The following is a 26,923-nucleotide window of genomic DNA, read 5'->3' on the forward strand; positions in this document are numbered from 1 at the left end:
TCCAGTTCAATGACACTGTTGCCCACCCAATAGCCAAGGATGTTGACTGATTGTACTGATTTCACAGATTTGGACTGATTTCACAGATTTGGACTCATTTAAGGTTAAGTTGCGACGACGGAGAACGTCAAAAAATTTCTGGAGGTTAGCGTCATGACCAGCAATGGTGATATTATCCAGATATGGAAAAAAGTCCGTTAAGTTCTCCTGTTTGACTAGGCTATCCCTTGCCTGTTGAAAGACGGCTACCCCATTGGTGACCCCAAATGAAAGGTGACAAAACTGGTAAAGACGACCATTGGCCTCAAAGGCCGTATACTTTTTGAGAGAGTTCTTTAACGGTACTTGATGGTATGCGCTCTTTAAATCAAAAGTTGAAAATATCTTGTAGTTGGCAAGGTTATTGACCATGTCATCGATGCGTGGTAGTGGGTAGGCATCCAGGTCGGTATACTGGTTAATAGTTTGCGAGTAATCGATGCAAAGACGTTTCTTGTGTTGCTTCAGAGGATTTTTAACAACGACGACTTGAGCCCGCCAGGAAGATGAACATGGCTCAATGATACCGTCAGCTAGAAGGCGAGAGATTTCTGCCTCGATAAAGGATCAATCATCTTGGCTGAAACATCATGATTTAGTGACTATGGGCTTACATTGGGGGGCAAGATTTGAAAACAAGGAGGGCTCGTCGAGCGAAGCCGCCAAAAGCACACAAAACAATACTTTGGAAATAGTAAGCTCCGGCTTTGACCCTCCAAACTCGAAAGTGAGTCTTTTGTGTTGTTTTTGAAAATCCTGTCCCAGGAGCATAGGTTTTTGAGCACCCCGAGCTGGGTGGAGAAATAAGTGCGGCCATTGAGAATAAGGTCGACAAGACAAAAGCCAGAAGAGTTGGTGGTCAGTGTCATTTAGAGCCATTGCAATTTCCCTGTCCGAGGGGTAAATACGCAGTTTTAACTTACTGACAGCCCACTCACTAATGAAGCTGTCAGAGCTGCACGAGTTGATTAGTGCACTCAATATGTGTCCATTTACCAAAACCTTCGTGGCTACATGGGACAGACTTTGGGGAAAAACAGCTGTGATGGGAGGAGGGGCAGTTTTACCCTTGACAGCTGTAACCTTAGTAGTGGTTCTTGGGGGAGGAGCAGTTTTATGGATAGCAGCTGCAAAACTAACAGGGGCTCTCGACCGGTGTACCTTAGAAAAGTGGCCTTTCTTACTGCAATGATTGCAGACTGCGTTACGAGCAGGACAACATTTCCTATAGTGGAATGCACCTCCACAGAAGAATCACTTCCTTCCAGGTTGCCAAGATGCAGCTAGGGCGGGGTCGTCATCAGTGTAGGTTTCTAGGGTAGGGTTGTCATCAGCCAGGTGGGAGTCATCATCAGTGAAGGCTTCCGCCCGAGGCCTGTCAAAGGAGTCACTAAAAGTGATAGCAGCAGCCCGTGCATGTGGTGAAAGATAGGTATCTGCATTCCTCTTTGCTAAGTCCAGAGAGCATGCCTGGTCATAGGCAGCCTGTAACTTCAGGGTTTTATTCTCCAACAGACGCTGACGTATGAAGGGAGACGCAATCCCATTAATAAAGGAATCACGAATTAACTCCTCCTGGTACTGCTCAGCTGTGACAGCTTTAAGATTACAATCCTTGCTGAGCCTGTGAAGTTTCTGAAGGAATTCGTCAAGTGATTCCCTGGGTTGTTGTCAAGTTGTGGCCAGTAGATACCAAGCATAAATTTTGTTTGGGGACTTAACATATAGTTGCTGCAGTATTTGGATAGCGGCGTCATAGTCTTCACAGTTTTCGATATATTCAAACACATGCGGGGATACATAGTTGGCAAGTATTTGTAACTTGTTAGGAACATTCTCACCACACTCCTCAAGGAAGTTGCTGAAGGTACGATACCAGTGTTTCCATACCTTAGCAGCTGTAAGTGAATTCGGGTCCAGGTCGAGACGGGCGGGTCTGAGTCGTTTCTCCATGATGGATCGATTACTTCATCAGAGTTCCCTTCTACGGTTTGAGTTGTAGTCGTCTGTTCCCAAGACCACTCAGAGCGTGGAGCAGGTTCAGTTGATTAAATTGATGTAAAAAGACTACTGAGCGCTTGGTTTGAGTATAAAACAAGGCTTTAATCAACTGTTTCAAAACCATGAGATTTCTAGTTACAATCACCAGTTCCTGGTTACAGAAACATCCTGAGCAAGCTGGGCCCACGCCCGAGTATTTATACTCCTTGGACGGCGCCACCAGCTGGCCACCCAGTGTTATTTCATGAGTCATGATAAGATTCATGACACTGCCCATTCCAGGTATTAGTCTAGTAAACCTGCTCTGAACTACTTCCAATGCATTTACATCCTTCCTTAAATAAGGAGATCAATACTGTACACAGTACTTGAGATGTGGTCTCACCAATCCCCAATGTTAATAACTTTTAAGGCAGTAAGGACTGACAACTGCAATTTTTCATTTAATTTTAATTTTAGTTAGTTCTGAATTCATAGCCGTTTTAATTACCCACAATTCCTTGTGAACTCCATAGCTACGCTCCCAGAGGCTGTTAGAATCTAGAACACCACTTCAGGACGGGAACTTCGACTGCCAGGCCAGCACTAATGCCACCAGGAGGGCATTACACAGTAAGTTAGTGCTGGGGTAAAAATTTTTAGCCTCCAGCACAAATTTTTCCCTGGTAGCACTTCGTCTATTTTCAGCGGCTGTTAACCCAAGTTGCCAGTGACACCAACTCTTGTGGTGTCACGACCTGCCTGGCGCTGATGTCCCCAGCGCTAACTTGTAGCGGTGGCGCTACGGGGGGGGCGTGCTGGATTCGCCACACCCCGGCGTTACTGCCTCAGCGCCCCGTTAGTGCCCCCACCTGGTGCTCACTGGAGGTGCTAAGGTACCGAATTTCTCCCCCTGACAATTTAGGGAGATGACAAGTAGAGTTAGAGGGCTAAAAATTGAGTAGCGCCCCATTTGTCCGAGTTTCTCTGCAAAGTAGGTTGAAGTGATGGAAAAGAAAAACGGATGCACTACAGTGTCACCACTAGCGAGAGGGTGTCAGTACAGCATGACATGTTTACATACAAAAACTTGCATTTATATAGCATTTTTATCATATTAAAACGTCCCAAGGTGCTGATGAAAAGTTATCGACCTGAAATGTTAGCTCTGTTTGTCGCTCCACTGATGCTGCCTGACGTGCTGAGTATTTCCAGCACTTTTTGTTTTTATTTTAATTTATATAACACCTTTAACGTAGTGAAACATCCCAAGGTGCTTCACAGGAGTCTTATCAGACAAAATTTGACACTCAGCCACATAAAGAGATATTAGGACGGGTGACCAAAACCTTGGTCAAAGAGTTAAGTTTTAAGGAGCGTCTTAAATGAGGAGAGATTGGTGGAGAGGTTTAGGGAGAGAATTCCAGAGCTGAGGATCCTAGACGGCTGAAGGCCCGGTGAAAGGGATACAACAGACACACAGGCCATAATGTTTGGCTGCTTTGACCTTTTCCAGTTGGAGAAGATTGAAAAGACCTTGAACAGTGAAGCAGGTGCTGGGTTTAGGAAGTGACACAAGCGAGGAATCACCCAAATCAACATCACTGTGTTAAATTAGCAAGATAACACAAAGCTACATTTGTGGAATGAGACACATGCCACAGTTCAGGGTTACAGCAGCTCGGGGTCGAGTTTCCACTTGCTTCCGCTAGTAATATCAGCGTAATCCGGCGGAATTGGCCAAAAACTCAATTTGCCTGAAACAGGCCCTGCCCACAAAATTGGCCCCACCCCCAGGTCAAAATTGCAAGAATCCACTGGTTCGGGAAGATTCTTAAAATTGCGCACAGACACTAATGGGCATGTTTTAAATGTTTTTTCTTATCAAAAAATATTTACTTTACTAAGATATACTGACTAGTGTACACACAAACTATTAAATGGTTCAGTATAGTTTTTTTAAGTCATTTTCAGTGAGTTTAAATCAGGTTTCTCATAAGTGGAGGACTGGACACTTATTAAAAATGCTTATTTTTGGTGGTAAACCCATTTTCAGCTGTATTAATAAAACCGCACCAGGTTACCACTCTTAAATATATCAAGGAATACGTTTTGGGGGGAAAAAATTACGTTCTATCACGCTGCTCGATTGCGCTGGTTCATGGAAGATTTTACTTTTGTGATTATGCAAATGAAACTTGAACTGTAACCTAACCAGCCCAATCACAAGCGCATTTTGGAGGCAAATTCCTGAATGCACCCAAAGCGGAAACTCTATCTACCCCATCCTGTTTTATATTTTGGGCTCTTTAATTTTTGGAGGACCGTTGCAATCGAATGAGAAACAAAGACAAAGAACGGAGGAAACCGTCCCAAATACGATGTAATCCACTCCTAATTCCAAGTCGCTTCACTTGAACAATCTGATCGTTCGATATTTTTTTTTCTTTGCAAACTCAAAGGGGTAACGGCCCCGCTGGTCCCCCTCCGGGAGCCAAGATTACAACACTGTGCGCTCCCAGCCTGCCATTACATTAGCTTAACCGGTGGAGAACGGCTGTCTGGGAGCGTGGGATTTCGTGATACGTGCTCCTGCGCATGCAGACGGGGAACGACGAGATTTTGCTCCGTAAAGTCCCACTCTTCCGTGTTGTTTAATTTGCGTTATTGCGATTTTTTTAGCGTCTCTGAATTCTGAGCGGTAGCGTATATACCACGCGGTGTTGAGAGACAGGAGCGAATGTTTCATTTACCTGTGCAGAGTCTTTTGAAGGCGCTGTTCTCCTGAGGGTGCCCCTCCAAACGGCACTGGAAGCGGTGCTGCCAGAACTCGGGGAACCAGGGATTGCGGGTGTTGGTGCCCAGTTTCAGCTTCAGGTAGTAGTCGTCGAACCAGGTGACCTCGGCAGACTGCAGCTTGATCGTGAGCCCTCCCACCGCCTCTTTCTCGTAGGCTTCAATCACTTCCTCGCGGTCAGCCCATCCGTCACTGCAATGGGAGAAAGCGATGACTGTAACCACAACTTGTGAGAACAAAACTAAGGGCCATCAATAAGATAGTCACTAATAAATCCAATAGGGAATTCAGGAGAAACTTCTTTACCCAGAGAGTGGTGGAACTCGCTACCACAGGGAGTAGTTGAGGTGAATAAAACAGATATAAGGTGATTGGCAAAAGAACCAAAGGCGACATGAGGAAAAACTTTTTTATGTAGCGAGTGGTTAGGATTTGGAATGCACTGCCTGAAACCCGTGACCTCTTCCACCTAGAAGGACAAGGGCAGCAGGCGCATGGGAACACCACCACCTCCAAATTCCCCTCCAAGTCACACACCATCCTGACGTAGAAGTATATCGCCGATCCTTCATCGTCGCTGGGTCAAAATCCTGGAACTCCCTACCTAACAGCACTGGGGAGTACCTTCACCACATGGACTGCAGCGGCTCAAGAAGGCGGCTCACCACCACCACCTCAAGGGCAACTAGGGATGGGCAATAAATGCTGGCCTTGCCAGCGATGCACAGATCCCATAAACAAATTAAAAAAATAGGGTGGTGGATACAGATTCAATAGTCGTCTTCAAAAGGTAATTGGATAAAATACTTGAAGGAGAAAAGATTGCAGGGATATGGGGAAAGAGCGGGGGAGTGGGACTAACTGGAATGCTCTTCGAAAGAGCCGGCGCAGACTCGATGGGCTGATTGGCCTCTTTCTGTGCTGTACTATTCTGTGATTCTGTGAATAGTGTTGATGCTTTTAAGGGAATGCTAGATAAGTACGTGAGGGACAAAGGAATAGAAGGAAATTATGCTAGGGTTAGTTGAAGAGGGGTGGGATGAGGCTTGTGTGGAGCATAAACATCAGCATAGACCAGTTGCTTCGAAGGGCCAGTTTCCATGCTGTAATTTCTATGTAATTTAATTGACTTTTAGCAGGCCTTGCTACATTCGGTGTCAAAGACATTCTTTGAATTTTTATAAGTGGGGCAGACTACAACAACAACTTGCATTTATATATTGCCTTTAACGTAGTAAAATGCCCCAAGGTGCTTCACAGGAGCGTAATCAGACAGAAATTGGCACCGAGCCAAAGGAGACATTAGGATAGGTGACGAGGTATGTTAAGGAGCATCTTAAAGGACAAGAGAGAGGCGGAGAGGTTTAGGGACGGAATTCCAGAGCTTTGGGCCTAGACGGCGGAAGGCACGGTTGCCAATGGTGGGGCGAAGGAAGTGGAGGCTATGAATGACCCAGCCCACAATTTATTTTCTGAATTCAATGGCTACCATTTGCCATGAGGGCCTGGATAGCTCAGTCGGTAGAGCATCAGAGTTTTAAGAGATGTAGAGATCTGAGAGTCCAGGGGAGAAAAATGTGGTTGCTTTGCGCCTCCCGGTAGCGCCCCGCGGTGCTGCGCCTCCAGCGATGATGTCATCGCGTGTGCAGCACCCCACTCATGCCCCAGCCGCAAACTTCGGTCGTGCCCCCTGACCTATTGTCAGACGATATGTCCGACAGAGTCAGGGGGGGCGTTTTTGCAGCCATGGCGGTGCTAATTAAAGGGCAGGTGCCGGGCGGCCATTTTTTTGGGGCCACCTGCCCCCTCCCGCTTCTTCATGCGGGGTGCCAGCCACGATCGGTCAGCCCGGCACTCCTCTTGAGTGCCAGGCTGTTTTCCCAACGCCCCGCTCCCCGGTGGTCCAGCAGGGCCCCGGTGCACGCAGCACTAGGTCCCTTCCCTTTAATCAGGGGAGGGAGGCCTGTAATACCATGGCGCTATGTGCCAATGCGCATGGCGCTGTTGCACATAGTGGCATGATATTGAATGGTGGCGCCCCAGGAAGGAGGGGGAGCACTTCCAGTAGCACCCCGCCTCCTGCTTGGGGCACTACCACTCAATTTACGGCGTGGGCGCCAGCTTTTTCAGGGCGCTAAAAGTAGTGCCCTGGCGAAGTTAGCGCCCCAAACGGGGTGCGACCGAACTTTTCCCCCCCAAGTGTTAAGTTCCTGTTCAGATGTTAAGCTTTAAAACAGCTGGCTAGGTTTGCGTTTTTGAAATCTGGAACATTCTCCCAAAAGGTTGTGGATGCTGAGACAATTAAAGCGTGCAAGACTGAGATCGATAGATTTTTTTTTAGGTAAGGTTATCAAGGGATGTGGAGCTAAGATGAGTAATTGGAGTTGATGTACAGATCAGCCCAGATCTAACTGAATGGCGGAGCAGGCCCGAGGGGCTGAGTGGCCACCTGCTATTTCTATGTTCCTATGGTGGAATTTGAGCTCACCAGCTCTGGGCTGCGAGCCTAATACCAGAACCATTCTACAAACTCTGTGGCCTAGAAATTGCATATGGCCTGAAAATGGGCGGTGTTACTGCCCAGCACCAGTTGCCTGAGTTGCAGAAACTTAGACAGAGCCCGTTCAAAGTGGTGAACACGGAAATGCCAGGTGCAGAGCGGATAGCCCTTGTCTCTGAGCAGCCACCCTCGGGTTTGACATGGTGGCTGGAAGATTGCTGGCACACCGGACTGACGCAGGATGAAAGCATCATGACTGCTGCCAGAATAGCGGGCATTGACCATCATGATGCGGTGGGCGTGGTTGCACACCAACTGCACATTAAAAGAGTGGGTAGCCTTTGCGGTTACGGAACATCTCAGGATTGGTATACGGTGCCCGCAAAGCCACATGGGTGCAGTCGATGGCGCCCTGCACCATAGGGAAGCCCGATATCCTGGCAGAGCCACATGCACACTTGTCCTGCCTCTCACTGTTCAGAGAGAAGGCAATGTAGTCCCTTCTCCTATGTAGAGAGCCTCTGTGACCTCCCGGATGCAGCGATGGACAGCGAACTGCGAGATGTTAGCTATGTCTCCTGCTGCAGACTGGAAGGATCTGCTGCTGAAGAACTTGAGGGCCACGGTGATCTTGACTGTCACTTGGAGAGCTGTGGTTGCCCTGGTCTCAGGCTGTAGGTCTGGTTGCAGGAGGTGGCAGATTTCTGTGACCTCCTCCTTGGTGAAGCGGAGCCTTCTAATACACTGTTCCTTGCTTAAGTGGAGGTAGGATAAGTGCTGTCGGAAGACCTGAGGTGGGTAAGGCCTCCTGTTGAGAGCCCTCCTGCCCCTCCTCCTCCTCCCTCTGTGAGCATCTCTTCATCTTCGCTGCCTCCGCTCCCTCTCCTGAAGATACTCGAGCGTGAGGGGACTGCCAGTACAGCCCCCATGACTGTGAGCAAGTGGTGTGAGTGGAAGCCTTTAAATGAGAATGAAGGCGTTCTCCACTTGCAGCAACACTCCCTGTGACCTCAACAACTTGAAACAAGTTTAGAAAGCTGCAGGAGTTGCAGAAACTTAGACAAGGCCAGTCAAAGTGAGAAACCATGTCAGCTGCAAGTTGTTGATGATGATCCCTTTAAATAGCGCTGCTGGGGGCTCCTTCCTGCTGCTGAATGCTTGGTCAGCCGGTCATGATTAAGAGAAAGTGGAATGGAGCGGCGCCATTAAGAATGACAGATCATGCATCAAATTAGCATTGCACACTCGTTGATGTCACGATCTGCCTCATTTACATTTCTGCAGCAAACGCTGGCAACGGCAGCGCTGCCGACCTGTGCAAAATGGCGGCCGCTGCGGGACCCATCGGAAGTGGGCGGAAGCAAGTCGGCCACCATTTTTTCATAAACATGTGCCTAACGGCCGGCGCTAAACTCCCAAATTTCTAGGCCACTGTGTCAAACAGCTTAGTATCAGTCATGGTACTGTGAGACTGTTGATAAGAGGCTGCTCTGTGTCTTTTTAAATGGCTCTCTTTTATTCGTGCACATGTTTTGTAAGAAATTTTAGTGGACTCGCTTTCGATCCTATTGTTCCGATCGCTTGACTTGCATTTACCTGTGTGGGTCTCTTTAAAGTCCCCCCTGTACACAGAGCCAACCGGATCAAATTGGGCATGCCTGTCAGTCTCCATGGGGACCACTTTGGCCTGTGGGCAACCTATGCTCCTGTGCAGAGCAGGACTAGTTTTTGCCTGCGCTGATCCGCAGAGTACGTCTACTTGGTGGGGGTTGTTATTTTTGGGCGTCGGTTAAAGCTGGCCCCCTGTTCTTTGTGATGGGAGAAAAGACCCTTGCGGGATGGTTGACTGATGGGTAAAGTAGAAGCAACTCTGACACACTTTGCTGTTTAACTGTGTGACTGAGAAGTGAGTCCTGTCATTGTTAACACCTTCGAGGATGCCAGAATACTTTGCATGAAAACCAACACTTGCAAGACACCCAAACCTATTTATATCGCAACCAGCATAGCATGCTTAAACACCAACAGAATTCACACCCAAGGCACTATAATCAATACTGAATCTGATACAATGCCTAATCCACTTACCATTTTAGAGTGTCTCACACAAAACCATTAGCGTTTATATTCACGTCACCCAAAGCAACCACAATAATTCACAGTTAAAATCGACAGACTAAACATAAACAGATCTACTTCACACTTTAAACTTGTTTTACTTAAGCTCAATCTGTTGTGTTTTACACAATGGCTGTGACCGCCATCGCAGTTTGATAGCACAAGAGTCTTTAGGTTTTTTCTATCAGATTATTTCCAAACAGGCTTCACTCCAACTCCTGTCATTCTTTTCCATTCAAATCTCTAAGAATGCCATTCCTCAAATGCAGAAGTATATGTGTGTGAAAATGGTTCAATGCTTGGGTGTCAGCCGTGGCTCAGTCGGTAGCACTCTTGCCTCTGAGTCGAGAAGGTTGTGGGTTCAAGTCCCACTCCAGAGACTTAAACACACCATCTAGGCTGACACTCCAGTGCAGTACTGAGGGAGTGCTGCACTCTCTTTCAGATAAGATGTTAAACTGAGGCCCTGTCTGCCCTCCCAGGGGGACATACAAGATCCCATGGCACTATTTTGAAGAAGAGCCAGGAAGTTCTCTTAGCCAATATTTAGCCCTCAACCAACATTGTTCCTGCAATCACCAATGTGAGTCCCGCATGGTGTCTTTCCTCCCTGGTGCTGGGGTAAAGGACATCACTGAGAGGGTGCAGAACATTTTTAGGGGGAAGGGGAAGAAGTTGTGGTCCATGCGGGAACTAATGAGGTCAGAAGGAAAAGGGCTGAGGTCTAGCAGGTAGAGTTTCAGGAGCTCTGGAGGAAATTAAAGAGCAGGATCTCAGAGGCAGTAATCTCAGCATTACAGCGAGTGCCACGCGCTAGTGAGTGTAGGAATAGTAGGGTAAGACAGGTTGAGGCGTGGTTGGGGAAATGGTGGAGGAGGGAGGACTTCAGATTCCTGGGGCATTGGGACCAGATCTGGGGCAGGAGGGACCTGCTCAAGGTGGATGGGTTGGACCTCAACAGAGCTGGGCCAGTGTCCTTGCGGGAAGGTTAACTAGTGCTGTGGGGGAGGGTTTAATCTAATTTGGCAGGGGGATGGGTACCAGGAGAAACATTAGAGAGGAGAAACAAGGTGCACAGAGGACTGGGAGAGACAAACAACATTAGAATAAGGAGTAGTTCAGAAATAGGAGGGATCAGAAAGGGGGCAAATTTTGAGGCAGTCTAAGATGGGTTTGGCGTACATGTACGTAAATGCACATAGCGTGGTAAATAAGGTTGGTGAGCTGCAGGCACAAGTCACCCCATGGGACTATGATATAGTGACAGTAGCAGAGATTGGGCTCAAAGAAGGAGAGGATTGGGAACTTAATATTCCTGACTACAAGTTATTAAGGAAAGATAAAGAAGGGGAATAAAAGGTGGGTACAGTATTGATCAAATAAACTATTATAGCACTGGAGAGGGATGATGTAGTTGATGGGTCAAAGACAAAATCTATTTTATTAGAATTATTAGAAGTTATTACACTAAAGGGGTTTACTATAGGCCACCAAATAGTGGGAAGGAGATAGAGAAGCAAATTTGCAGGCAAATTACAGAAAGGTGCAAGAACTACAGAGTAGTGATATTAGGGGATTTCAATTATCCTAATCTAGACTGGGATAGTAACAGTCTAAAGGGCAAAGAGGGGGAGGAATTCTTGAACTGTGTACAAGAGAATTTTCTTGATCAGTGTGTTTCCAGCCCAACGAGGAAGGAAGCAGTGCTGGATCTAGTTCTGGGGAATGAAGTGGGGCAAGTGGAGCATGTTTCAGTGGAAGAGCATTTGGGAAACAGTGATCATAATATCATTAGGTTTAGAATAGTTATGGAAAAGGACAAGGAACAATCAAGTGTGAAAATACTTAACTGGAGGAGGGCTAACTTCAGTGAGTTGTAAAGGGATCTTGCCCAGGTGGACTGGAATCAAAAATTGGTAGACAAAACAGTAATTGAACAGTGGGAGGTCTTCAAAGAGGAGATGATTCGGGTACAGAGTAGACACATTCCCATGAGAGGGAAAGGAAGGGCATCTAAAGCTAGAACTCCCTGGATGACTAAAGATATAGAGGCTAAAATAAGACAGAAAAAGGAGACTTTTGACAAATGTAAGGTTCATAATACAGTAGAGAACCAAGCCTAATATAGAAAGTACAGAGAAAATCTAAAAAAGGGAGTAAGAGAGGCAAAGAGAAAGTACGAGAATAGATTAGTGGCTAATATAAAAGGGAACCCAAAACTCTTCTATAAACACATAAATATTAAAAGGGTAGTGAAAGGAAGGGTGGGGTCAATTAGGAACCAAAAAGAAGATATTTTTGTGGAGGCAGAACACATGTCTGAGGTACTGAATGAATACATTGCATCTGTCTTCACTAGAGAAGAGGATGCTATCAATGTAGCAGTAAAGGAGGAGGCAATAGAAAAACTGGATAGGATAAAATAGATAAAGAACGTCGCAGTCCTCAAAGTAGAAAAGTCACCCGGTCTGGATAGGATGCAATTTAAATTTTTTCTTACTTTTCCTTTCAGTGTCTTTTATCTCCCTCTCTCAATCCAATCGTTCCCTCTCTTTATTTCTCTTTCTGTACCTGATTTGACTCTAATTCACCCTATTTTCTTCTCTGTTGCTCCTCTGTTCCTTCCTCAATCCTTAAATCTCATTGCTTAAGGAGATAGACTGTTGGTCCTGTCCTTCACCAAGGTCCCAGATGCCCCATTGCCCTCGTTGTGCCGTTATCAGCTCACACTTCCAACAACTTGCAGGGCAAAACATTTTCGAGTTGAAGGCTATGGGAAAAATTCTAACTAATGGGGCACACTGTGAGATGCCCCACTCCAGCAAATTGTGGGCCATGGTATTCATATGGTAATCTGTGTGGGCTTTCCAAGCTCCCTGTATTCCTGTAGATTTTATAGCATTTTTGTGACCTACTTAAAAATATGGTTGGATCCTCATGTATAAAATTGGTCAGGACAGTGAGAAAACGCTTATAGAACCAGAATCAGATAGAATATAAATGACCTGAATAGCAGGAGCTGAGTAAATAGCTCCCCGCAGCATCCCTTTACAATCGACGTGACATCAGATTACGCGAGAGTTAAGTGGAACATCAGGGCACTCTTCACCGTACAAGGTTCGTTTATGTGAGCATCACGGCTCTCAACGGCTGGTTCTGCAGGTTCACCAGGATGATACAGGGGCCAAAAGGGTTAAATTATGAAAACAGGTTGCGTAAGCTGACTTGTATTGCCTTGAGTTGAGAAGATTAAGGGCTGATCTAATTGAGGTATTTAAGATGATTAAAGGGTTTGATAGGGTAGATCGAGAGAATCTGTTTCCTCTGGTGGGGAAGTCCAGAACAAAGTGGAACAATCTTAGGGGGTGAAATTTGGCTCCTTTGTGCCTGCCGTTCTTGCCTCCGGGGGGCACTAACGTGGCACAAAGGGCTTATCGCCCGGGGGGTGGGGATGATAATAACACCTCACGAGAAATTCGGCGGGGCGCTGCTGAGGCGTTAGCCGCTAGCGCCGTGCGCTGCCAGTAGCGCGCCGCACGCTGCCAGTAGCGTCCCGGGCCGCTGCGCCGCTAGTGATGACGCCTTTGCCGAGCAATGTGAACCCTTAGTACCCTGCCATAGCCCCTTACCGCCCCATGGCAGAAAGTCAGCTGCAAACCGCAAGGTTGCCACGGGCGATGTCAGCGCCAGCCTCGTGGGTCACGAACCAGACCAACTTCCACTCGCGGGCTGGTATTTAAAGGGGAGGCATGGCTGCAACACACGCCGCCATTTTCTTCTTTTGGCCGACCTCCAGGGCTCTTCGGGGCGGCCCTTGGTGTGGTCTGTGGCTGCCATCATGATGCTCGGCATCACGCAGCCCTGGTGGCCTAGTGTGGACCAACGGAGGCCCTGCAGAGCTCGCAGCATCCCTCCCCTTTAACTGAAGGGGAAGGGCGGTGAAATGTGTCCGCGCTATGCAGAGTGGCTGCATAGCACGCCGTCATTACCGCGCTTTGCGCCCCCGACACCGCCTTGAGAGGAAGTGGCATGCCCAAGATAGCACTCCACTTCCTCTCCGAGGCGGTAAGCTGAATTTAGCGGCTGGGACACTACTTCCATGCCGGGCGCTAAATATCAGTCGCTAAATGGGTCGTAATCGAATTTTGCACCCTTAAAATTAGAGCTAAGCCATTCAGGAGTGAAATCAGGAAGCACTAAAAGTAGTGAGGCAGGCTAACAAGGCCATTAATGAAAAGCAAACCAAGCACTGGGCTCATTTCTAGAGGGATAAAAGTGAATAGCAGGGAAGTTATGTTAAACTTGTATAGAACCTTGGTTAGGCCACACTTGGGGGTACTGTGCACAGTGCTGATCCCCATATTACAAAAAGGATGCAGAGGCACTGGAGAAGGTGCAAAAAAGATTCACAAGGATGATACCAGAACTGAGAGGTTATAACTATCAGGGAACACTGAACAGGTTGGGGCTCTTTTCTCTAGAAAAGAGAAGGCTGAGGGGTGACCTGATAGAAGTTTTTAAGATTCTGAAATGGTTTGATAAAGTAGACATGGAGAAGATGTCTCCACTTGTGGGGGAGACTAGAACTAGAATTCATAAATATAAGATAGACACTAATAGATCTAATACAGAATTCAGGAGAAACTTCTTTACCCAAAGAGTGGAAAGAATGTGGAACTCGCTACCACATGGAGTAGTTGAGACAACCAGCATAGATGCAGTTAAGGGGAAGCTTGATAAACCATTCTCCTGCTCACTCCTCATACACCTTAATATCCCACCTGTTTAATCCCATTCTCCTGTTCATAGAATCATAACGGCACAGAAGGAGGCCATTTGGCCCATTGAGTCCGTGCTGGCTCTCTGCAGAGCAATCCAGTCAGTCCCATTCCCCCGCTCTATCCCTGTAGCCCTGCAAGTTTATTTCCCTCAAGTGCTTATCCAGTCTCCCCTTGAAAACATTGAGTGTGTCCGCTTCCACCACTTCCGTCGGCAGTGAGTTCCAGGTCATCACCACTTGCTGCATAAAAAAGTTTTCCCTTACATCCCTCCTGAATCTCTTGCCTAAAACCTTAAATCAGTTTTCCCACATCCTTGTACCATCAACTAGTGGGAACAGCCTTTCCCCGTCTAGCCTATCCAAACCCGTCATAATCTTGTACACCTCTATCAAATCACCCCGCAACCTCCTTTGTTCTAATGAAAACAAATCCAGCTTCTCTAACCTGTCCTTGTAGCTAAGATCCCCATCACCCACTCCTCATACACCTTACTATCCCATCAATCTAATCGCATTCTCCTGCTCACTACTCATACACCTTAATATCCCACCAATCAAATCCCATTCTCCTGTTCACTACTCATACACCTTAATATCCCACCAATCAAATCCCATTCTCCTGTTCACTACTCATACACCTTAATATCAAACCTCTTCTAACCCATTCTCCTGCTCACTCCCCATACACCTTAATATCCCAACTCATTTAATCCCACATTAATGCTCTCTCCCCAAACCCTTTAACATCCCACCTAGTCTATTTGCAGTTTCCTGTTCACTCCCCATACACCTTAAGATCCCACCTAGTCTAATCCCACGCTCCCGTTCACTCCTCGTGCCCTTTAATATCCCACCTGGTGTTACGCATTTTCCTGCTCACATCCCATGCCCTTTAATATCCTAACTAGTTTAATCCCACTCCCCAAATGTTTTAATATCCCATCTAATCTAATCACACACTCCTGCTCACTCCCCCTGCCCTTTAATATCCCTTCTAGTCAAACCCACTCTCCTGTTCTTTCTCCATTCTCTTTAATATCCTATCCAGTCTAATCCCACTTTCCTTTTCATGTCCCATATACTTTAATATCCCACCTAGTCTAATCAATTCTTATGTCTACTCCCCATGGTCTTTGATATTCCTCTTTTTCAAGCAACTAAATAATTCCCTTTTAAAAGAAGCTTTAAACAATGGTTTGTGGCACAGAATTCCATATTCATCCACGCTCTGTGCAAAGGAGATCAGTTTATGTTGTGTTAATTCCATGCACAGTTTGTGCAGAAATGGATAGAATGTGCATGAAAATGGGCAAGGGGCGCTTACAGACATATTGGGCCTTACTAAATTTGCTGCCAAAATAGTGGCAAGTATAATGGCACTCGCCATTCCTAGTGTGTAAATGGGCCAGCAACTTGTGGTGAGGAAGAGATACCCCAAAACTTGCGAATCGTCGCATGTTGCTGGACAATTTGCGCAGCTCCACGGTTAGCCTTGCAAAATTGGCTAGCTCAACCTCAACCTCCCTGTGAGTTTTGTGAAGTTGCTGCCTTTGTGCATTAATTGCCAATTAATCTCACCATAGAAAGTTAGGGCTGGTACTTATCAGCGTAAGTACCTTTTTAATGAGGAGATTTATGTACCTGCGATGGTAATCAACCTCTCCAACCCAGAAAGGGAGCAATTTAAACTGGAGAGTCTCATTCCTGAAGATAGTACATTGTCATTAGAGATTTATGAAATTAAAAAAAAAAAAAATTTCTTCCTTAGTAAATTGTTGTTAGAAATGTGTAAAATGTTAAATTTTTCTCATTACTTTTCCTTTCTGCCTCTTTTATCTCCCTCTCTTAATCCAATCTTTCTAACCCTCCTTTTTTTCTCTTTCTGTACCTGATTTGACTCTAATTCACCTTATTTCTCAATCCTTCAATCTCATTGGTTAAAGAAATAGACTGTTGGTCCCATCGTTCACCAAGGTCCTAGATGCCCTGTTGCCCTCCCGTTATCAGCTTGCACTTCCAGCAACTTACAGGGCAAAAAATCTTTGCGCTGAAGGGTGAGGGAAGAAGTCTAACTAACGGGGCATGCTGCGAGATGCCCCACTCCAACAAATTCAGGGCTATGGTGTTCATATGGAAATCTGTGTGGGCTTTCCAAGTTCCCTGTAGGCCTGTAGATTTTATAGCACTTTTGTGCCCTACTTAAAAATATGGCTGGATCCTCATGTATAAAATGGGTCAGGACAGTGAGAAAACATTCATATAACCAGAATCAGATAGAATATAAATGACCTGAATAGTAGGAGCAGAGTAAATAGCTCCCGGCAGCATCCCTTTACAATCAACGTGACATCAGCTTAAGCAAGAATTATGTGGAACATCAACACACTCTTCGCTGTACAAGGTTAGTTTATGCGAGCATCGCAGCTCTCACCGGCTGGTTATGCAGATTCACCAGAATGATACTGGTGCTAAACAATGTTCCCCCTAATTTTAAATTTGGGTGCACGGTCCCTTTAACGGGCTGCGTGGCCCATTCAAATTTGCGCGCATGCACAAAATTTCACATTGTAAAAGTCGGTCCCGGGCTGCGCAAGACCAGCAGGCAGCTGTGTGGCCACACAACTTAGAGAGAACATTGGTGCTAAAAGGTTTAAATTATGAGAACAGGTTGCGTAAACTTGGCTTGTATTCCGTTGATTTTAGAAGATTGAGGGGCGAACTAATCCAGGTGTTTAAAATGTTAAAAGGATTCGATCGGGTAGATGGAGAGAAACTATTTCCTCTGGTGAGCGAGTCCAGAATGAGAGGGGCACAATCTTAAAATTAGAGCCAGGCCATTCATGGGTGAAATCAGGAAACTCTTCTTCACACAAATCTGGAACTCTCTCCCCCGTTTTCTCCAGTCCATCTGGTCCCTGCAGGTTATACAACACTTCCAGTTGAGCAGGTGCCTTGTTGCAAGCCCTCTGTCAATTTCGCTTTGGCCAGGAGGCATTTGATGCTAGACCAGAATAACCTTTCTTTTAAACTTCTGTTGCTGTCAGGAGGAGTGAGCACTTGCGTATAGAAGATGAAGGGGTTTAAAATGATTAAAGGATTCAATTGGGTAGATGGATAAAAAGAATTTCCTCTGGTGGGGGAGTCCAGAAAAAGGGGGCAGAGCCTTAAAATTAGAGCCAGGCTATTCAGGGGTGAAACCAGGAAGCACTTCTTCACACAAAGGGTAGTGGAAATCTGGAACGCTCTCCCCAAAAAAGCTGTTGAGGCTGGGTCAATTGAAAATTTCAAAACTGCGTCTGCTAGATTTTATTAGATAAGAGTACTAAAGGATATGGAATCAAGATGGGCAAATGGAGCTAATATACAGATCAGCCATGATCCAATGGAATGGTGGAACAGGCTCGAGGGGCTGAATGGCCTCCTCCTGTTCCTATGTAGGTTGAGGGAAGAGAAAATCAAAAGGCGAATCGTTCTGGGTCAGAGGCATAATTAAGCCTACATCCCCCACTGTCATGACACAATGTTGGCATTGCAACACACACACAATCACCACTGTGCTGTCACATCTTGAGCTGATGGAAAATTTAGATATAGAGGAACCCTTGCATCAGTGATCACATCATTGTGATGTGGCTAAATGCAAAAGATAATACAATTAATGCAAGACTTGGCTCACAAGTGGCACCACTCATGCCTCTGAGTCAGAAGGTTGTGGGTTCAAGCCCCGCTCCAGAGACTTGAGGACATAATCTAGGTTCTGACACTTCAGTGGAGTACTGAGGGAGTGCTGCACTGTCGGAGGTGCCGTCTTACGAATGAGGCGTTAAGTGAAGGCCCTGCCTGCCCTCTCAAGTGGACATAAAAAGTCCCATGGCACGATTCGAAGTAAAGAAGGCGAGTTCTCCCAGTGTTCTGGCCAATATTTATCCCTCAACCAACATCACCAAAAAACAGATTATCTGTTCATTTATCTCACTGCTGTTTGTGGTGCCTTGCTATGTGCAAATTGGCAGCTGTGTTTTCCTATATTACAGCAGTGACTACACGTCAAAAGGTATTTAATTGACTGTGAAGCACTTTGTGATGTTCTGAGGTTGTGAAAGGAGCTGTATAAATGCAAGTTCCTTCTTTCCTTCATTACATGGTGAAAAATGTCAAACAAAAATGGGATCTTCCTAAGGTGCGCTGGAAGAACTCTTGTAGCATTGCTCGTGGGCAGTCCAGGGCCTGCAGTGCTCTTTCTGATGTTTACCAGTGTTCAAAGAGCCTGAATAGAACAACAGTTTGCCCATCGCAGTAGTAGAGCAAATTTACTGAAGCAGTATATCACCAGGGAAAACATCACATAGGTTATGTACACTGAAAGACCCAGGGCCCCTCACAGAAGTAATTAGGTTGATTTTTTTCTGCCCTATGCCAGGGGTAATCTCTCCCCCCACTGGGATTCCACAGGGCTTCTTCTTCTTCTTAGGCAGTCCCTCGGAACCGAGGATGACTTGCATCCACATTAAAAATGAGTTCGCAGGTGACTGATTAGTCCAATGCAGAACCTACAGTCTCTGTCACAGGTGGGGCAGATGGTGGTTGAAGGGGGGGGGGGGTGGTTGGGGGGGTGCTTGGGTTGATGTGTGCTCCTTGCGCTGCCTGCGCTTGGCTTCCGCTTGCTCCTGGCGAGGTGTTCGGTGCCTTCCCGGATGCTTCTCCTCCACTTTGTGCAGTCTTGGGCCAGGGATTCCCAGGTGTCCGTGGGGATGTTACACTTTTCAAGGAGGCTTTGAGGGTGTCCTTGAAGCGGTTCCTCTGCCCACCTGGGGCTCTCTTGCCGTGCCGGAGCTCTGAGTAGAGCGCTTGTTTTGGGAGTCTTGTATCAGGCATGCGGACAATGTGACCCGTCCATCGGAGCTGATCATGCGTAGTCAAAGCTTCGATGCTGGGGATGTTGGCCTGAGCAAGAACACTGACATTGGTGCGCCTATCCTGCCAATGGATTTGCAGGATCTTGCGGAGGCAGCATTGGTGGTACCTCTCCAGTGCTTTGAGGTGCCTGCTTTACATGGTCCATGTTTCTGAGGCATACAGCAGGGCGTGTATCACTGCTGCTCTGTAGACCATGAGCTTAGTGCCGGGTTTGAGGTCCTGGTCTTCAAACACTCTCTTTCTCAGGCGACCGAAGGCTGCAATGGCACACTGAAGGCGGTGTTGGACTTCGTCGTCGACGTCTGCCCTTGTTGTCAGTAGGCTCCCGAGGTATGGAAAGTGGTCCACGTTGTCCAAGGCCTTGTTGTGGATTTTGATAATCGGGGGGCAAGTTGGTAGAGGACCTTTGTCTTACGGATGTTTAGTGTAAGGCCTATGCTCTCGTACGCTTTGGTGAAGGTGTTAACGATGGTACACAGCTGTGACTGTCCTGTAGTAAGTGCGAGCCCAGTGCAGTTGTTGCAATGAGATGGGAGGGGACGTTTCCGTTGCCTCTGGCATTGCTCGCTCGATGCCTCAGTGCAGGGATGCCCAGGAAAAGCTGGCGCTTTGGCCTCATTGCCCTCAGGTCTCTGCACACCACACTGTCAGGTTGAAGACAGAGGAAGGAGTTGGGTTTACATAAGAACATAAGAAGTAGGAGCAGGAGTAGGTCATATGGCCCCTTGGGCCTGCTTCGCCATTCAATAGGATCATGGCTGATCCGAATCTAGACTCACGTCCACTTCCCTGCCCTCTCCCCGTAACCCTTAATTCCCTTGTCTGCTAGGAAACTGTCTATCTCTGTTTTAAATTTATTTAATGTTGCAGTTTCCACAGCTCTCTGGAGTAGCAAATTCCATAGATTTTCTACCCTCTGAGTGAAGAAGTTTCTCCTCATCTCAGTTTTGAAAGGGCAGCCCCCTTCCACCTGCCGCAAAATCTTTGGATGTAATCAAGGCCTTCTTGGTGTTGCTCACCAATTGACTCATTTTCTGCCCTCCTTCACTTCTCTAACTCATTATTGCCCCTTCTCCCCCAGACTCTGTTTCTCAAGGTCCTCTCCCCATGACTGACATACCAGCAACAATCTTGTACAGCATCCAATGTTACTCTCCCATTAAACACAGTATTGGCTGTCACCCAGCACCCACCCAAGCTGCCTCATTTCCCCACTTCTTGCTCTCAAAGGGTTGACCTTTCTAATTTCCTTTGAATTCCTATCCTGAACCACCATGCTCCTCCAATCGTCCAAGTGAACAATCTAATTGGATCTCCTTGTCCCCTCCCCGCCCGTGAGCCTCTGTGTCCCACCCTTTCTTTTGTGCTGTGCAAAATGTTTTTTGTATTGCAAACAAGACCTTTCCCGTCCATGATGGTAAATGGAGTTGAGGTGCAGATCAGCCATGATCTCATTGAATGATTGAGCAGGCTCTAGGGGCTGAATGGCCTACTCCTGTTCCTATGTTCCGACTGCATCAGAAAAATTGGCTCACACTTTACAAATTGTTATTAGTAGTGAGGTGCTCACTGAAAAGGTTCACCTTGATACTTCTTCAGTCTCTGATTTTAGAATGTACTTATGATCAAATTATTTAATTACAACAGGGCAATGGTAGGAGCCTGAGTCGCTCAATAGCACCTTCCCAAAATCTCTAATCACAAGAGGAATGGAACTTCTGTTAAAGAAAAAGGAAAAGAATTAATATAGGCTTTGAGATTTCACTGATGCCGAGTTATCATCCTTGCCTCTAAGGCAGAAGGTCATAAGTTCAAGCTCCAAACCAGGGACTTGAGCACATAATCCAGGCTGACACTCCAGTGCAGTACCGAGGGAGTGCTGCACTGTCAGAGGTGCCGTCTTTCAGATGAGACGTTAAGCCGAGGCCCCGTCTTCCCTCTCAGGTGGACGTAAAAGATCCCATGGCACCATTTCGAAGAAGAGCAGGGGAGTTATCCCTGGTGTCCTGGCCAACATTTATCCCTCAATTAACAACACTAAAACAGTATTTTGCGGTAGAAGTAATGGCGAGGCTCTCCGTTATTAACGTGGAAATTGGACAGCAACTTCCAGCGGCTGCACATGCACATTTAAACACGGAAATCAGGAAGTTGCTGTCCAAGATGCCCTGCTTCTCCAAAAGCTGTGCTATCTGACTCACCATTCCAATACATTGAATAACGTGAAGTTGCACTACTTACCTGATATATACAAACTAAACTTGGCAGAAAAAGTTCGGGCTTGTCCATTCCAGTGTAAGTACCCTTTTAACGGCTGATATTATTACCTCTCTGGCACTGAAAATTAAATTTTACAAGTGTGGAGTCTTATTGTTTCAGATTTTAATTATTGTTGGAGATTAAAAAAATAAAATAAGTAAATGTTTTTTTTACTTTTTCTTTCTCTTTTGTCTCTCTCTTAATCCAATCTTTCTCCCCCTATCTTTATTTCACTTTCTGAACCTGAACTGACATTGAATTCAATATTCCAACTGACACTTCCTGGTTCAGACTCTGTGTTGCTCATTAACAATACTTCAATCTGATTGGTTAAGGACATACACAGTTGCTTTCCCTGTTCACACAGGTCCCAGATGCTCTGTAGAGGGTGTTGCACTGTTCGGATGGTTGTCTGAGAAGAACTTCAAGTGCAAAAGCCGATAGAAAGTCTTTGGGCAAGAGGAAGTGTACTGAACGACTGGTGCCATTCATCTGCCACTGGCTGCAAAATCGGCCCATTACCTGGTCATTATCACATTCCTGTTTGTTGGACTTTGCGGTGAACAAATTGCATTTCCTACATTACAACAGTGACTACACTTCAAAAGTACTTCATTGGCTGTGAAGCGCTTTTGGATGTCCTGAGGACATGAAAGGTGCTATATAAATGCAAGGCATTCTTTACTGTAGTGATGAAAATCAATGGAGGTAAAGAAAGAACTTGCTTTTATATAGTACTAGCTGAAGTGCCCGGTGGTGCCGAGGGTCTTTTGAGGGCATGTTGTTGTTGGAAGAGAGAGAGAGAGCGACTGGGGGGAAGAGAGAGAGCGACTGGGGGGAAGAGAGAGAGCGACTGGCGGGAAGAGACAGAGCGACTGGCGGGAAGAGAGAGGGCGACTGGCGGGAAGAGAGAGAGCGACTGGGGGGAAGAGAGAGAGCGACTGGGGGGGAAGAGAGAGCGACTGGGGGTAAGAGAGAGAGCGACTGGGGGGAAGGGGGAGGCGGGGGAGGAAAGGAGGAGGGGGGAGGAAAGGAGGAGGGGAGGGGGGAGGAAAGAGGGAGGGGGGAGGAAAGAGGGAGGGGGGAGGAAAGAGGGAGGGGGGAGGAAAGAGGGAGGGGGAGGAAAGGGGGAGGGGTGAGGAAAGGGGGAGGGGAGGAAAGGGGGAGGGGAGGAAAGGGGGCGGGGGAGGGGGGAGGGAGGAAAGGGGGCAGGGGGGGAGGGGAGGGGGTGGGGAGGAAAGGGGGAGGGGGGAGGAAGGGAGGGGGGAGGAATGGGGGAGGGGAGAGGAAAGGGGGAGGGGGAGGAAAGGGGAGGGGTGGGGGGAGAAGGGGGAGTGGTGGGGGGAGGGGGGAGGGGGGGAAGAAGGGGGAGGGGAAGAAGGGGGAGAGGGGAAGAAGAGGGAGGGGGGAAGAAGGGGGGGAAGAAGGGGGAGGGGGAAGAAGGGGGAGAGGGGAAGAAGGGGGAGGGGGGAAGAAGGGAGGGGGGAGGAAGGGGGAGGGGAGGGGGAAGAAGGGGGGAGGGGGAAGAAGGGGGAGGGGGGAAGAAGGGGGAGGGGGGAGGGGGCAGAAGGGGGAGGGGGGAAGAAGGGGGAGGGGGGAAGAAGGGGTGGGGGAAGAGGGGGAGGGGGGAAGAAGGGGAGGGGGAAGAAGGAAGAAGGAGGGGGGAAGAAGGGGGGGAAGAAGGGGAGGGGGAAGGGGAAGAAGGGGGAGGGGGAAGAAGGGGGAGAGGGGGAAGAAGGGGGAGGGGGGAAGAAGGGGGAGGGGGAAGAAGGGGGAGGGGGAGGGGGGAGAATGGGGAGGGGGAGGGTGGAGGAAGGGGAGGGGGGAGGGGGGAAGAAGGGGGAGGGGGAAGAAGGGGGAGGGGGAGGGGAGAAGAAGGGGGAGGGGGGGAAGAACGGGGAGTGGGGAGGGGGAAGAAGGTGGAGGGGGAGAGAAGGGGGAGGGGGGAAGAAGGTGGAGGGGGAAGAAGGGGGAGAGGGGGAGGGGGGAAAAGGGGGAGGGGGAAGAAGGGGAGGGGGAGAGGGAAGAAGGGGAGGGGGAGGGGGGAAGAAGGGGGAGGGGGGAAGAAGGGGTGGGGGAAGAGGGGGAGGGGGGAAGAAGGGGAGGGGGAAGAAGGAAGAAGGAGGGGGGAAGAAGGGGGGGAAGAAGGGGAGGGGGAAGGGGAAGAAGGGGGAGGGGGAAGAAGGGGGAGAGGGGGAAGAAGGGGAGGGGGGAAGAAGGGGGAGGGGGGAGAATGGGGAGGGGGAGGGTGGAGGAAGGGGAGGGGGGAGGGGGGAAGAAGGGGGAGGGGGAAGAAGGGGGAGGGGGAGGGGAGAAGAAGGGGGAGGGGGAGGGGGGAAGAAGGGGGAGGGGGGAAGAAGGGGGGGAAGAAGGGGGAGGGGGGAAGAAGGGGGAGGGGGAAGAAGGGGGAGGGGGGAAGAACGGGGATGGGGAAGAAGGGGTGGGGGGAGGGGGAAGAAGGGGAGTGGGGGAAGGGGGAGGGGGGAAGAAGGGGGAGGTGGGAAGAAGGGGGAGGGGGGAAGAAGGGGGAGGGTGCAAGAAGGGGCAGTGGGGAGGGGGAAGAAAGGGGAGGGGGAGGGGTGAAGAAGGGGGAGGGGGGAAGAAGGGGCAGGGGGAGGGGGAGGGGGGAGAAAGGGGAGGGGGGAAAAAGGGGGAGGGGGAGGGGGGAAGAAGGGGGAGGGGGAAGAAGGGAGGGGGAAGGAGGGGAGGGGGAAGAAGGGGGGAGGGGGAAGAAGGGGGGAGGGGGAAGAAGGGGAGTGGGGGAAGGGGGACGAAGGGGATGGGGGGAGGGGGGAAGAAGGGGGAGGGGAGGGGGGAAGAAGGGGCGGGCGGAGGGTGGAAGAAGGGGGAGGGGGAGGGGTGAAGAAGGGGGAGGGGGAAGAAGGGGGAGGGGGAAGAAGGGGGAGGGGGAAGAAGGGGGGAGGGGGGAAGAAGGGGGAGGGGGGATGAAGGGGGAGGAGGGGGGAAGAAGGGGGAGGAGGGGGGAAGAAGGGGAAGAAGGTGGAGAGGGGGGGAGGGGAGCGCCCTGTCAGCCCTCTCCCTGCCCCCCTCCCCCCTCGCCCCGCCTCCCCGCCCCCCCCAAGCCCCCCCGCCTCCCCGAGCCCCGCCCCGCCCCCGATCTCCCGAGCCCCGCCCCTTCATCTCCCGAGCCCCGATCTCTGGAGCCCCGCCCCCGCCCTCCCGAGCCCCGATCTCCCAAGCCCCGCCACCCCCGATCTCCGGAGGCTCGCCCCCCCGATCTCCCGAGGCCCGCCCCCCCAATCCCCCGAGGCCTGATCTCCCGAGCTCCGCCCCCCCCGAGCCCCGATCTGCCGAATCCCGATCTCCCGAGCCCCGCCCGAGCTGGCTTCAAGAGCAGAGAGAGAGACGCCGCCACGCAACCTACCGCGTGAGGCCTGGCCGGACTCAAGTCGCGCGCGCTGACTCCTGCCCCACCCGCCTTTACTAAGATGGCGGTGGTGGCGACGCCCGGCTCAGGCCCGCCCCCTCCAGCCTTCACAAAGATGGCGGCGATCGCGAGCCGCTTGTTGAGCGCGACGGGAGGTGCCTAGCTCGGGCATGGCTGGGCAACAGAGGCCCACGCTTACAGGCCTGGAAAAACGGTGAAAGGTAGGAAAATTCTAGATGTTAGAGAAAAGATTTTCAAATTAATTAACTTTTTTAAAAAACAATTTGTGTTTTAAAAGCAACTTTTTTTTTGCTGGAAATGTAGATTTGAAAAGAAACACGCAGAAAGTGGGAAAAATAAATGAACAGTTTGGAATCAAGATGGCGGCCACTCACCTCGGTTCAGAATGATAAGGCCCGCCCACACATGCACCGATTGGTCAACCGTCAGGTCACTGAACTGTAGGATTGGTCAATCATCACGTCACTCAACTGTAGGATGGCCCACCCACACACACAATGAACCCGCCCCCACTCGATGCAAATGAGCGGATAATGAGCGGAATTATGAAAGTTTTTTGGATACCGTCGGCACAATTTTTGTCCGAACAGAAAGTAAATATGCCTACAAGAGTCCCCTAATGATGAGCTTTCTTTTGATATAACATATGTGTAGGTACGCTCTATAACTTTTGATTGTATAGCCGGACAGAGAGACAGACAGAGAGACAGACAGAGAGACATATCCTTTTATATATATAGATTTCAAGCCTTAGGATGTCCCAAAGTGCTTCACAGACAATAATTTACTTTTTTTGAACATTATTCACCCTTAATTTGTAGGCAAACTTGGGAGCCAATTTGTGCACAGCAAGGTCCCATAAACAGCAGTGAGACAAATGACATCTTAAACAGTTGTTCAGTGGTGCTGGTTGAGCGAAGAGTTGGCTAGGATAATGGGAGAGGTCCCTACTATGGGATCCTTCAAAGCCACCCAAATAGATAGATGGGGCCTAAATTTAACAGTTAATCTAAAAGCTGGCAGCTGTAACAATGGAGTACTCCCTCAGCCTAGTTTAGGTGCTCCAGTCCTGGAGTGGCGCTTGAACCTATGACTTTCTGATTCAGGGCGGGAGTGATGCCAACTGAGCCAAGGCTGACATAGGTACACAGTTGACTGGTGCTAGATTTTACACATCCCTTGATACAGTTGAAATCCATCCAAATATTCAGATTTACTGAGGGAGTGCTGCACTGTCGGAGGTGCAATCTTTTGGATGAGATGTTAAACCGAGGCCTCGTCTGCCCTCTCAGGTGGATGGCACTATTCGAAAAAGAGCAGGAAGTTCTCCCCGGTGTCCTGGCCAATGTTTATCCCTCAAACTACACTACTAAAACACATGAATCATAGAATCATCGAATCAAAGAATGGTTACAGTACAGAAGGAGGCCATTTGGCCCATTGAGCCTTTGCCGGCTCCCTGCAAGAGCACTTCAGCCAGTCCCACTCTCCTGCCCTTTCCCCGTAGCCCTGCAATTTCTTTTCCTTCAGGTACTTATCCAATTCCCTTTTGAAAGCCACAATTGAATCTGCCTCCACCACCCTTTCAGGCAGTGCATTCCAGATCCTAACCACTCGCTGCGTAAAAAAGTTTTTCCTCATGTCGCCTTTGGTGTTTCTGCCAATCACCTTAAATCTGTGCCCTCTGGTTCTCGACCTTTCTGCCAATGGGAACAGTTTCTCTCTATCTACTCTATCTAGACCCCTCATGATTTTGAACACCTCTATCAAATCTCCTCTCAATCTTCTCTGCTCTGAGAACAACCCCAGCTTCTCCACTCTATCCATGTAACTGAAGTCCCTCATCCCTGGAACCATTCTTGTAAATCTTTTCTGCACCCTCCCTAAGGCCTTCACATCCTTCCTAAAGTGCGGTGCCCAAAATTGGACACAATACTTCATTTAAGTTTAAACAATTTTTTTTAAGGTTCATCATAACCTCCTTGCTTTTGTACTCTATACCTCTATTCATGAAGCTCAGGATCCCGTTTGCTTTTTTAACTGCTTTCTCAACCTGCCCTGCCACCTTCAACGATTTGTGCACATATACCCGCAGGTCGCTCTGTTCATGCCCCTCCTTTAGAA

The 26,923-nt window shown here is 48.6% G+C and overlaps 1 protein-coding gene across 1 annotated transcript in view; it reads right to left on the reverse strand.

The window, feature by feature from the left end:
* Positions 1 to 26,923, reverse strand: part of LOC147121528 (metabotropic glutamate receptor 1-like) — a 564,257-nt gene that overhangs the window by 117,601 nt on the left and 419,733 nt on the right. Inside the window, exon 3 of the mRNA XM_085977873.1 lies at positions 4,773 to 5,008. Coding sequence (XP_085833999.1) covers positions 4,773 to 5,008 — 236 coding nt within the window. The remainder of the gene's footprint in view (positions 1 to 4,772; positions 5,009 to 26,923) is intronic.

The sequence above is a fragment of the Somniosus microcephalus genome, chromosome 3 (assembly GCF_052327205.1).
Source record: "Somniosus microcephalus isolate GS21.2 chromosome 3, FLI_Smic_1.0, whole genome shotgun sequence".
NCBI classification, from domain to species: domain Eukaryota; kingdom Metazoa; phylum Chordata; class Chondrichthyes; order Squaliformes; family Somniosidae; genus Somniosus; species Somniosus microcephalus.